The 13,852-nt window shown below is 45.3% G+C and overlaps 1 protein-coding gene across 6 annotated transcripts in view; it reads right to left on the reverse strand.

The window, feature by feature from the left end:
* The window catches only part of RGS12 (regulator of G protein signaling 12), a 691,597-nt gene that overhangs the window by 316,232 nt on the left and 361,513 nt on the right, over nucleotides 1-13,852 (reverse strand). For all 6 annotated transcript variants that reach the window (XM_086964151.1, XM_086964150.1, XM_086964152.1 and 3 more), the window contains one exon: nucleotides 9,943-10,035. In XM_086964151.1, coding sequence (XP_086820277.1) covers nucleotides 9,943-10,035 — 93 coding nt within the window. The remainder of the gene's footprint in view (nucleotides 1-9,942; nucleotides 10,036-13,852) is intronic.

The raw sequence follows: 13,852 nt of genomic DNA on the forward strand, positions 1-13,852 counted from the left end.
CTCCTCTCTGAAGAATGTGAAAAGGGTTTTTTGAAGGCTGGGTCTGTCTTCTCACCCTTAGGAGGCGAAACAAGTTCTGCCTTATCTTCCCCACTGCGGTGGGCGGAACTTCCTGAACCCCGGCTATCAGACTCTCTGGGGGTCTTTTTTGAAGCCTTCGAGGGGCGCCCAACAGAGGAAGATGGGGAACCTCTACTCCTTTTCACTGACCTTTTTGAGGAAGCAAATGAAGACTATTCCTCATCACTGGAAACTCCATGTTTCCTCTCCTTCTGCCTCTGTAGCCATGTAAGCAGTCTTCCAGCACGATCTCTCAAGGTCTTAGTGGAGAGAGTGTGGCAAATTTTGCAGTCCTCTGCCTTGTGATCCGGATAAAGGCAGTAAATACAATCCTTGTGTTTGTCTTCCACAAACAGCCTTTTCTTCCCACAGGTGGAACAGGGCTTGAAAAGGGCTTTCTTTTTCTCAACTTCAGCCATCCTGATGAAAAGGAGAGATTTGCTGAAGCAAACTGAAGAAATCCTGAAGAAATCCTGAAGAAAACACTGTAGAAATCTACTTGAAGAGTTGAAAATAGAGCAGAGCTCAAAGGAGACTCCCTAGCACAACGTGCGTTAGAAAATCGGAGGCTCTGAGGTTCCTTCAGGAAGGTTCCAGGGGTGAGGCTCTTCTGATTGGCTGATGCCAAAAATGTGGTCTCTTTTACAAAAAGAGGCTGATATGCTACAAAAAAGAATGAGGCCTAGGCCGTTCCTTTCTCTTTTGCACCTACTACTATGGTATTTTTTATTACCGAGACTCCCATTCCGACGACGGGGAATGATACAAAAGCATGGGAATCTATGTAAGTTCAAATACTGGGGCAAAATGCTATGCCAGTATATGGAGGTGTCTAGGCCACTGGTAACCGTCAACTCCTTACAACAGTCCATGTTGGGGTCTACTGGATGGTATTCCTCAAGGTCCAGTGGCACTTCCCAATCTTCCCCAAATCTTAGCCTGTAAGAATAGGACTCAGGCTCCACTCTGGAGGGCAAGGCACCAGCCGGTGTTGGGAGAAACTGCTCTGGCTCCTTGTCGACGATGAGAATGTGGATGGTGCCAGGAGTGTCAACATCAGAACCGGCATCGGTTCAGATCCATCCATGGATCCTAGAGGTCAGACAGGTGCCGGGGGCGGACTTGCTGGCGGGGAACCAATAAGTGCCCCTCCCAAAACCTGCAGGGCCGAAAGGCATGTCTCAGTGGGGACAGGCCACAAAAATGAGAGGTGCATGGCCTCATAACATTTGCAAAGTTGGTCAGCGTTCGCTCCGGCTCCCAGACACTCAGGAAGACACAGAGCCGGCCGAGGTGCAGGCTCAACTGTGGAGCCAGGCCCTGAATGATGCTCATGATGAATGATGACTTTGACGAATGGGGTGATAACGAAGACCTCTTCGATTTCTTACTTTTCTTCTTTTTCTGTGACTGACCCAAAAGCCCGGACGACTTAGATAAAGATCGATGGCTCTGCAACCGATCCCAGTACCTTCATCTCGACCGGGATCAAGACTGTCACAGCGTCACATGTCAAGCGACAAGGAGGTTGAGGAACTGCTCCCTGAAGGCCTTGGTGTGCATGGCACGGCAGTCGATGCAGGTGTTCTCGCTGTGGTCGAGCTCCAGGCACCAGAGGCAAACAAGATGTGGTTCTGTCACCGGCATCTGTCAGTGGCAGGTGCTGCGGGGCTTGAAAAAAGCTTTCTTAGTGGAAATCACTGCCACACCAGGAGAAAAATCTAAAAAAGCATACAAATTTTTTTTGAAAAAAAGTCAGTCAAAGGATAATTGGGGGCATCTCTCTCCGAAAATTCAGACTAGTGAGGAAAGAAAAGAACTGACATCAACGTGCTGGGGTGGCTTCTATATAGACACCAAGCACGTCACTTCCAGAGTGGATAAGGCCACACATAGCCACCTACCGGTTTGCAGGGGTACAGCTAAAGGAAACGTTCTGAATTCAGCCCAACACCTGGGGATAATTCTAAGGTAAGGAACCTGCGGCTAGAAGTCTCCATGAGATGTAATTTGTGGTGCCATTTCTGACAGTGTATAGGAAATCATGAGAAGCGCATGGTGGTTTTAATTGGAACCTTAAAATCACTTCAACCAAAGTTTGTTAACCTGGTCTGAAGGATAAGAGGAGCACTAACTGCCAATAAAAGTTATCTGTTTGTGAATTTCGTAGATTTTGAAACAATAAACCTTGAGTATGGTTAATTAATGTGTCATCTACAAATGGAAATCATAAGGGATACACTGCAGAGATGCATGTCAAGCCATCACCTGGATATGTTTATGTTGAGCTAGTCCAATTAAGGTACTAAACTATTTCTATATTCCTCTCCTGATTCGCCATCCCTTCTCATGTATGCTTGAAACTGCCAGGTTTGCTCCCTTCTTCGCATGGGCATGCACAGTGCTCATGTCACTGCTAAGATTGCAGTTTGGCCAGTAATTAACATTTGGTCTCAGTAGAGTCTTTAAAAGGATCTTTGAAAGGCTGTAACCCTCTAAACAATGGGCTACAAAGAAACCCCCAAATAAAGCAGAGGCAACAAAACAGGGATTGTGAAGTGAATAAAGGTGAAGACAACATAACCTTTTAAACTGGAGATTATGCAAGAAACTTAACTTAAAAGCATAAGCTAAATCGAGCAGTGGCAAAACCTATAGTGTTAGCCTTGGACTTTTATTTTTTACTTCAAGTATTTGCCCCCAAAAGTTTTTTTTAAACATGCTGCAGAAACTATATGCTTGCAACAACAAAAAAAATAATCAACAAATTACTATTGCATATAATTCTAATAAATTAGTATGGGTGCGGCAGTTGCATTTGGGCAGGTAGTACTATTGTCTTTATTTCATGTCAAAGACACAAGGCTGACTAAAACAAAAAATCAAATAAAAAGTAGCAAGAATAGGGTGGGGGGGGGGGGCAATGACAAAGTAAAGCACTGGCCCTTTAGCCCTAGCCTGAAGTGCTCTTTTTATGCAAATTTACATACCTTTTTATTAATAATGCCGTCGCTCAAACTGCAAGAAAGCCATTGGCTGAAGTGGGCTGACCAATAGCCCCATAATGTATGGAGAAGCAAAATTTACATAACAGTTAAACAGATCAATGAATGAAGAGGACTGATCTAAAGATTCTTCTATGTACGTCTATATGTATGTAATTTTTGTTCAGCAATTTGTTTGATTACTAGCAAAACAACAAAAGCGGTCTCAGACCTTATAGAACAAGCATTGGTATAGCCAATAACGTTTCAAAGGCGAGCCCTATTGGCTATGCCAACGCTTGTTTCACTTGAGATACAACAGAGTCTTAATCGACAGTCTGAAGTTTGTGTTCTGCCTAAAGTGTCTATATGTTGTGCAGTTCTGAATGTCCTTACAAAAGTGAAATGTGAGGGACATAGATTGCATTTAGGTGGGCATGGTCCCTTCATAGCACCTTGTAGAGAGGGCCCCTAAGGTTTTGTTACGCCACTGTGACCAGAGACATACATTTAACTCATAACCTACATATTTCTTCTATCCCGACTAGGTAGGGCAGCACAGAAGTGTGACCTGATGTATACCAGCTTACGAAGATGGTAGGCCAGTCTCGCACATACAGAAAGGAAGCAATATAACATAACATAACGTGTATTTGTAAAGCGCACATTCACCCCCAAAGGGGCATCTTGGTGCTGAATAACAGATGTTTGCTGTGTGAGGTAATTTTTTGCAAACTAGAATTCTGTTTGTTCTTTGTAACCCAAATATAAGTTACTAGTATGGTTTATTCCATTTTCTTTACGAAGGCTGGAATAAATATGTATTCATCATATACTTAATGTGGAGCATAAACTTGCCACCTGCCAGGAGGGCCCGAATACCAATCGAACTCCAGCCTGCAACTACACCAGCTGCGGTATGAACTCCCATTGTTATTTACTTTCAGACAACCTTGTGATCACTCTTGTAATATACAACACTATAGTTCAACAGTACTGTAAGAGGGCTGCTATTCGACACTGCAGTTCAACGGCAGCATAAACAGGATTAGAAACAGAATTTATCATAGCAAACGGGCTGGTAACGAGACCTCCACTTTGAAGTATGTTTTTCTCTCAGCAGAGCCTGTAGCGGATTTTAAAGTAGCGCCGGTACTAGGAAAATGAAGCTGCATGAAAGGAAAAGATGGCATCTCTGTGACACCCCTCGCCCTTAAAAGGTCCCAGGTATCTGATTGCCTGGTCAGTGTGGCCGGCGCACCCCCTTTCAGAGCAGGGGAACTCATGGAAAGATGAAAGCGCTATACAAGTAAACAGGCAGTGTTTTCTTTTTCCCAGCGAGCAAAAAAATGACTTATGGGTACATATTCCTTTTTAATTTCACTGTTTTATTAGCGAGATGTATCAAATGATAAAGAAAGGAGCATCTGTTAGGAATAAAATGCGCCTTCCGACTGGAACAGAGTTTAATCTAGCGGTGATTAACGCGGCATCCGCGGAGCTGCCTTTGACTGCCGAGGACACCCACCCGCACAAAGTCAGTTCGGAGCAGCGCTCGACAATAGTGTTTCAGTCAGGGTAGGAGCAGGGGCAGAGGTGGGGAAGAGGACGCCCAAAGGAACAAAGGTCTAAGGGCAACAAGCCCAGGAGTTGTGTACAAGTGCACGCTTAAAGGAACATTTTAAAAAAAGCACGCAAGTGGTGCCCGCGCGGCTGCAAAAGTGAAAGGATCTGCAGCGTCCCGCAATTGTAAAGGTGCCCGCGAGCGATGTGCTTAATGAGCCATGACAAGAGAGAGGAAAGCCAGATGGCGTCTCTGCTCGTAATTGTGCGTGTATCCGCACGCTTTAGGCCACACAAAAAGTGTGTGGTCGGATTTTTAAAGCCCACTGACTAAAGGTCTCGCCAGAGCAGCTCAAGCACTGGCTCAGGTGAGACCTAAAAAAAGGAAGAGGGGCGGTTTGGGTGAGAAGTCGTGCAACATTCATCACTGAACCACTCTGACAGACAGGGAATGCTTACAACTAGGATACACCGCAGAGTGCATTTACACACTCCTTTCTTTCATTTAGTCTACAAGGGGATGCACTTCTGAATTAGCATAGTGGCAACCATTTACAAAATGTCTGCTTTGCTTTACTTTAACTTGTAGAGTCACAAGCTGCGACAATCAGATTTTTAAGATCCTCTGTCGGGACATATAAGATTTACATTCAGCAATCTCCCATCTCATTCACAAACGATGACATGTATGGTGAAGGTACCTCCAGTCCTGCCATCTCCAGAACAAACAGCTCCAGTGAGGATGTCGACAACATCACGTATTACTAAGTGATGCACCAAAATGAAGAATGATATTACTAGGACATGCTGGGACACAGTTGTGTAACGCAAAATGACAGGGCCCCCTGCAAACTGTGATGAGCGCCACCGAGCTCCCATATCTCACAGATTCATTGACCCTCTGCTGAAGGGTTGGGCCCCCACTCCGCCGCAGAGGCCTGCCTTACACCCAAGCTGGGACACTGGACTGCGATGAGGCTAATGACAAAGCTCTTTTGCAGGGGATAGGAAGTGGCAATGGAAAATAGAGTGATGTGTAGACTCAGCCCTTTGTCAGGGGTCGTTTTTAACAACTAAGGGCAGGCCCATATGAAAACGAGAGAGGATTCATGAGTACATATATTTTCACCTCAATACTCTGTTTCAGGAGGGGAGGAGCCACGCTGGCAAACAAGATGGCCGCGTACGCCCCCGGCTCCGCCGACCTCCGAATCCTGCCAGATGATCCTGTCATTTATCCTAATTTGCGCCCTACCGCCTCGTGTATGAACCGAACTACAACTTAATGGTGCAATCCCGAGATTTCTACCGGTTTGGAGGACGAAGTTACGTTGTGTGGCAGTTTGCGGCCTAGAACAGCTTGGAAGCCGGGGTCTCGAGTACTGGCCAAGCCGGATCTCGGTTGAACAACATCGGCTGTGATCGTGGGACAGGGTCCGGTCTACCGAAGTGGAAGTTTTTGGGACCGAAGTTGACGGCGATTGGCTGAGTCGGTAACATCGAAGGAGGGGTAACGATGCACATCTGAAGCGGTGGGCGGGGGTCCCTGGCCCGGTCTGGCCTCGCCGGTGCTCGCTGGGTTGAGATCGCCGCATACGGTAGCCGAGTCAGCATTCCAGGATCGACTAGACAACATTGCACACAACAGCAAGGAACTCTTCAGCATCGTCAAAAAGCTCTCCAACCCCAGCGCCGGAAACAACAACATCACTCCCTCACAAGACCTCTGCGACTCACTCGCCTCGTTCTTCCACAGCAAGATCGCAGACATACACAACAGCTTTGGCGAACAGACCACGCACTCAACCACAGAACCAACGCCTCCCACCACCACCCTCCGCGCCTGGACCCCAATCAGCACCAAAGACACCATCCGCACGATGAACACCATCCACTCCGAATCGCCAACTGACCCATGCCCCCACCACGTCTTCAACAAGGCCGACTCAGTCATCGCACCCCAACTCCGGGACATCATCAACTGATTCTTCAACACCGCCACCTTCATGGAAAGCTGGAAGCATGCCGAACTCAGCGCCCTCTTGAAGAAACCTTCGGCAGACCCCACCGACCTCAAGAACTACCACCCCATCTCGCTCCTCCCGTTCCCCGCCAAAGTCATCGAGAAGGCCGTCAACAGTCAGCTTGCCGCCTTCCTCGAGACAAACGGATCCCTCGACCAACTCACAGTCCGGCTTCCGAGCCAACCATAGCACCGAGACCGCCCTCATCGCAGCCACTGACGACATCCGAACCCTGCTCGACAACGGGGAAACAGCAGCCCTCATCCTCCTGGACCTCTCCGCAGCATTCGATACAGTCTGCCACCTCACCCTAGTACAACGCCTCAGCAACGTCGGTGTCCAAGAGAAAGCACTGGAGTGGATCATCTCGTTCCTCGCCGGAAGAGAGTCCGCCTCACCCCGTTCAGATCCGAGGCCACCGAAGTCATCTGCGGCGTACCACAAGGATCATCACTCAGCCCCACCATCTTCAACGTCTACAGGAGCCCCCTGGCAGCCATCGCACGCCAACACAACCTCCTATGTCGACGACACGCAGCTGATCCTCTCCCACACCAACGACCCTGCTACCGACAGAACCAACCTACACGAAGGGATGAAAGAAGTAGCCGAGTGGATGAAGAACAGCCGCCTGAAACTGAACTCAGACAAGACGGAAGTCCTCATCCTTGGATCATCACCCTCTGCCTGGGACGACTCCTGGTGGCCCCCGGCCCTGGGCAATGCACCCAAACCAACGGACCATGCACGCAACCTGGGCTTCATCCTGGACTCCTCCCTCTCGATGACCAGACCAGTCAACGCCATCTCATCATCGTGTTTCAACATCCTACGCATGCTCCGAAAGATCTTCCGATGGATCCCCACCGAAACCAGGAAGACGGTCACCCAAGCACTCGTCACCAGCCGACTGGACTACGGAAACTCCCTCTACACCGGAACCACAGCCAAACTGCAGAAAAGACTCGAAACGCATCCAGAACGCCTCTGCACGACTCATCCTGGACATCCCCCGACACATGAGACCTGCACTGGGTCCCCGTCAGCAAGAGAATCATGTTCCGTCTGCTCACCCACGCACACAAGGCCCTCCACAAGCTAGGCCCCAGGTACCTCAACAACCGCCTAACCTTCTACACTCCCACCCGCCAACTGCGATCGACCAACCACGCCCTCGCCGCGGTTCCACGCATTCGAAGAGCCACCATGGGAGGAAGATCCTTCTCCTTCCTGGCAGCCAAGACTTGGAACTCCCTCCCCATCCACCTCCGTCGTACCCAAGACCACCTCGCCTTCAGGGAGCAACTCAAGACCTGGCTGTTTGAGCAGTAGCGGACCCCCCCTCCCCCAAGCGCCTTGAGACCCTCTGGGTGAGTAGCGTGCTATACAAATTTCTTGATTGACATTGAACCGATCGATAAGTCCCCCTCTGCCGTTGTCCATTCCACATTTATCTGTTCCCCCCCGGGGAGACAGGGCTCTCTGGGGCCGTGAACATGACTGAGACCGACCGAGGAGTGGTGGAGCGGACTGAGAGTGACTCGTCACTATGAACTGTGCTGGCAGCCATTGGGTCACTTCATGATCGTGTCGAAGCCCGCATTCACAAAATGATGGAGCGTTTGTCTGAAATCGGGCGGAGTGGACCGGACCCTGCTCCACTACAGGCAATGAAACGACTCAGGACCCCCAATATGGCCACGTCATTGGAAGAAGCAGACCCCGAGCCTCAGACCAATGTTTTGGTTGATGTAAGCGTGCTCGATGCTGTGAATGGATTGTCTGGCCTACGATCGTTGCCGTTTAAGGAAGGATTGCTAGGTGCGCCCTTTCCGGAGTCTTTTGATGGGAACTGTTGTTGGCTGGAAACCGCGTCTCTCCCCCGTATATCGGCACCACTAAGATGGCGGACGAAACGAAGCTGGGAGTACATAATGGCGAGGAGAGTTTCTGGACTTGATGGTGTTCTCAGCGCTTTCATCTCTCTGCTACATCCTGATTTTAACTTTGATACATCTTTCTCAGGTTCCAGCGACAATTTGTACGGAAGGGGCTCGCACGTCTGATCGGACGGGTCAAGGATGAGACTGAGTGGCTGGGTTTAGCATTGAGTCTTGCTGGACAAGGGGTTTGCTATCATAATGTGTTTGGGAGGTTGGGCGGTGTTTAAAGTTTCCCCTGTGCGATACATATATGCGGCTTAATAGACTTTTTGACCTTAGTTTGGGGATTCTTGGTTCTGGCGGGGAGGAGGGGGGGACCGGGGGCATGTATGAATATGCCCTCCTCCACTTTCTCTTTCTTCTTTTAGAACTTAGTTGGGGCGACAGGCACACTGCTAGTTGGGGTTAGGCAATAGCCATATGCAGGGGTGCAGGGTGGGGGGGATGTTTTTTTTATTTTGTCTTTGGTTCTAGTTTTATGGTTTCTTTTTCTTCACTCTCTCTTCACTTTTCTTTAGAAGTATAGTTGGTGGAATATACGGACTCTGATCGTTCTCGAATATCTGGTGATCATGCTTCAATTATTATTCGGATTGTTCGGGGTAGATAAACTCCGAGGACTGGCCCTTAACGTGGATCGTACTTTGTACTATTACATATGCTGCTTCCCACACGTAAGCGTAGGCGTCAACTGTTTTTGCATTTGCTTGTAAATATCCTGTTTTCTGCCTGTTCACCTCGTTATTGTACCGCAATGTATGGCACCCGATATGTCTATTTCTTTTCTTGTTTTAAAATAATAAAAAGATTTACAAAAAAAAAACTGTTTCAATCATCATATAGTACTGAACAAAACAATGAATCCCAGGGTGCTGTAATCGCAACAGAATCTTCACACTGTAACTTGGTAGCCTTAACAAGCCTAACTTCGTGAGAAGGTAAAACATTTCTTTTCCGCTACATTAAGATATGTTCTGATATTACTGTGGAAGAGTACACAAAAGACGTACCAGTTATGACGCGTATGATATGGAAATCACAAATTACACGCAATTTCAAACTGAAATATTATCTGTGGAGGCATTTGAGATACCTGATTGCTAAGGGTTTATATAACAAGTGAAGTGGAAGGTAATGAGGCACAGAAGTAAAAATGCAATCACGTTACCTTCATTTTCTCACCGATTTTTTGGGCATTTTGTGATAATTAAGTTTCATCAAAAACTGAAATGTAAATGATCTCGCAGGAATATCAAGGAGTGGTGTACTTTTTTTATCTGCAAAACACCCTGTGCTGCAGCATTAGTATTCATTTAGCCTACCTGAATTTAAAAAAAATTAAAGCAACTGTGTTAAAATATACCTTACCTCTTTCTTGTCCTGAACAGGTATGCGGCTGAAATATTCACAGGCCTGCCAGAACAAAATATTTTCTTCACTAAATTCCTTTTTCAGGAACTCCTAAAAAAAAATAAAAAAAAAAAAAAAAAAGAAGGTCGAGTGAAAATGAACATATTTTCTCACTGCTTAGACGGGGATAACAAGCGTACATTTCACCAACTATTATAAATCAAGCCACTTTGTCACTAGCTATTTCCTAGGAAATCACATGTGTGTTCTTGATTGGCTGGCCAATTCCTACACCTCACTACAACCTTTACTGCTTTAGAAATCGTAATTATCCTTGAAGTTTTCTGGGGAATTCAGAAAAATACTTTGATTCTTATATCAGTGCCCACTGTGTGAATCTGCAGCAACTTTCAAGCATGAGCGTATCGGGAAGGGCAGCTGGCGGAGTGGTCAGCAAATTGCCCTCCAGCCCATGCTTTTCATGTTAAGGAGTCTGAAAGCGGATGGCATTTTAAAAGAGGGTTCCCATCACATGCTGGGTGCAATACAGCATATATAGAGCTTGCTTTGGAGAGAGACAAGATAGGCCAAGAGCAGCAAACATAACAGAGCTAACAAACGACCGATGCAAACATTGCACGGAGATTCAGATATATGGTCTAGCAGGCATGGGATTTATCTGCAGTTAGCACTTGTCGAGGACTAGATGAAAGGCAGATACAACGGGAGGTACATCTTAGTATCTAAGACCATTGAATACTAGTTCAGTTCAAAGTCTTTATTCGGTTTTCATTATTCGAGAAAAACCATAAAAGTACAGATTCAACATGGTTCCAGTTAAAATCATTTTAAAAAAAAGAATAATTCATTGAATATTAAAATGTTGTAGTTTATTTTCGTCATCACAGTATTTGACTCCAATCACATTAAATAAAAGAAGCCCGAATAAAGGGTGATGTGTTTATAGTCCACATTTCCCGTGCCATTTTAGTGAGGCTACTGTATTCTAAGAATTGCTCTTTGAACACTTCAAACTCCTATTGCACTTCCTCAAATGCGACTATTAGGAGCTCCATCATAACACATCTCCCACCTATTAATTTTGCAATTTTCACTTCCTTCCAGGGCTTCCTAAAAAGGGGTAAGCCGTACAGGTATACCGCTTGCACGACCTGTGCATGCAAATGTATGAGTGATACAGCCCATATCCTCTTAGCCATACTACGTGTGATAAATTCTGGGGTATATTTCATAATAAAACCATCCTATCGAATATTAAAGCATAGCTGGTATGTAATAAATCACAAAACCTGGATGACAAGTCAGTCACTCAAAGCAATTTCAGTATTTCTAGCCTCATTCTACTTCGAGCTCCAGCCCATACAAGCTTAGTTAATAGTTGACCAGGTTCCTGAAAGGGAAGAGGCACATCCTACATTGCAGTGTATATTGGCATCTGGGTAGAACTACTGGACTGTAATACCACCCTCACTAGCAACATCCGGCCCATTTAAAATAGAAGAAGCTGGATACAGAAAGCAAACTCACTATAATCTAGATTTGCTGCAGTGTGTGCTATCTGTATGCCCCTATATCAACTCTGAAGCCCGACTCTTCTGCCTACCAAACAATCCTTCCAGAGATAAGAGCATTGACTTGTCCAAATCAGTTGTGAAACCAGATGTCTTACCAACACACCTTTCTCCCTAAGCTTCGTTCTTCAAATAAATACAATTATTGTCCACATTCATAGAAAGTATGACTGTGGCATTATTAATTCAAACGCCCAGTCTGCTAAATATCTTCTCAGCCTACAAGATAAAAGTTTCATGATCGAGCCAAAAAGAAGAGTTGAAATAGCAGTGGCGTAGCAAAGGGGGTGGGGGAGGGCAACGGGTCTGCCCAGGGCATTGGCAGCAGGAACCGCCAGCACCCCCTTACATTTGGCCGAAGTGGGCAGCAAACACAGGGAACACCACGAGCGGCATAAGCCCTAGCTACGCCACTGGGAAAGAAGTTCTACAGGTGGGTAGCTCTCTATATCCCAGTTCTTTGAAAATGTTGAATGTCATTCTGTATCCTAACTTTTGTCATAGGTGAGGTATAGATCATGTTAACCCATCTTACAAACCACAAGGACCAGTAAAGTTAGGTCAAGGACTGGACCCCGTGAAGGACTGCTTTCTTCCATAAGCCAGGGTGCTACCATGAACTTGGGGAAAGGTATCAAGTGTCTTTTTAAGAGGGTCCCATTTAGGAGGAAAACGCAACAAAGGGCAAAAAAGAAAATAAGTTACTTACCTGTAACTACGGTTATCCAGTATTCATATCTTTCATAGATTCACATGCCTGAATCATTCCCCTTCGCCGAAATGGGAGTCCCACGGTAAAGTATTCAAGCAGTTCCTTAAATCCTTAATAAGCTATAATGGCTCTAGGCCATCTAATTAGTAGCCTATCCATGTCCTTTTTAAAAAAGGACCAAATGTTCCCTTCAGATTTTCCAAGTACAAGTGGGAAGTAAGGATCCCAAAATCCAATGAGAACTGACTCTACGGGGAGGAGGGTGGGTTGCATGTGAATCTATGAAAGATACCGATACTGAATTACTGTAGTTACAGGTACGTAACTTATTTTCTTATCCAGTATTGGGTATCTTTAATAGATTCACATGCCTGAATCAGAATAGCAAGCAGTACAATGAAACGATACTGTCGTTAGCGGACGGTGGGAGACATGAAACCTTAAACTCCCAATATTATGACATATACCAATAACAATTCTAATAATTGTTTAAAATCTAACATGATATGCATGAGATAAATCTTTCAGATACACTACCATTCATATATATAAAGCACCGTCAAAACAGATATAACTATATAGCGTACAAGATTGCGACAAAATAAGAGGATGAAATATCGGCGTGCTCCGCCGAGAGTGTACGCCAATTCTCTCGGGGCCACAGGGAGTCGGACGAAGCGACTTGTTGACTGGATATATATATATATATATATATACATATCTATCTATCTATCTATCTATCTATCTATCTATCTATATATATATATATATATATATATATATATATATATATATATATGCACTTTAAGTCTCAGCCATTCGTGGCTTGAACAGTCTAGTAAAGATTCAGAAAAATATTTTTGCACTATGCACTTTATTTTTAAAGGGTACAACACCATAGCGTCTGGCTATGCGACTCAATGAAAGTCATTTGAGCAAATCTATTATGAAGAAAGAAATTGATTTGTATTTTAATTTCTCATATATTTTGCACTTATACAGTAGCTTGAAGGTATGATTCCAATAGCTTGTGGTTTATATTTAGGAACTATGCACTTTATTTTTAAACAGACGTTTTGGATTAAGATCATTGGATAAGATGTTTCAACACTACCATTGAAATAGGCACTTGCACTTTATTTCTAATAAGCAACTTTTGTTTTAAATTATTGTTTTCTGGTAGACACATACGGCCAAAAATTTGCAGCATAAAAAACAGATCCATTAGGACATTAGGTTTGCTACGAGTGTTAGCTGGATTTCAAATATGTTGAAGCCTCATACATCATGAACCTGTAGTCTGTTTAGATCTATGAGAGTGTTGGGAGGGACCTATTTCAATATCCAACTGTATAAATTCACTTCGGGGTCTTGAGCATGTCATGTGATCAAGACCAGGGTAACCCGGTCGAAACGAGTGATGTTGCTGTAACAAGGATAATAAAGCACTGCACTTTGGAAATCTACAGAGTGGTCTGTACCTGATTTCTCGTCACGAGTATGCATCAGGAAAACAAACAAACAACCCCCCCCCCCCTCTCCAACCTACACGTTCTGGGTGACCTTAACATTTGGTTTGATAAAGCCAATATGACCCATCCAAAACTATAATCACCGGCCTAGC

The sequence above is a fragment of the Lissotriton vulgaris genome, chromosome 3_2 (assembly GCF_964263255.1).
Source record: "Lissotriton vulgaris chromosome 3_2, aLisVul1.2, whole genome shotgun sequence".
Classification (NCBI taxonomy): domain Eukaryota; kingdom Metazoa; phylum Chordata; class Amphibia; order Caudata; family Salamandridae; genus Lissotriton; species Lissotriton vulgaris.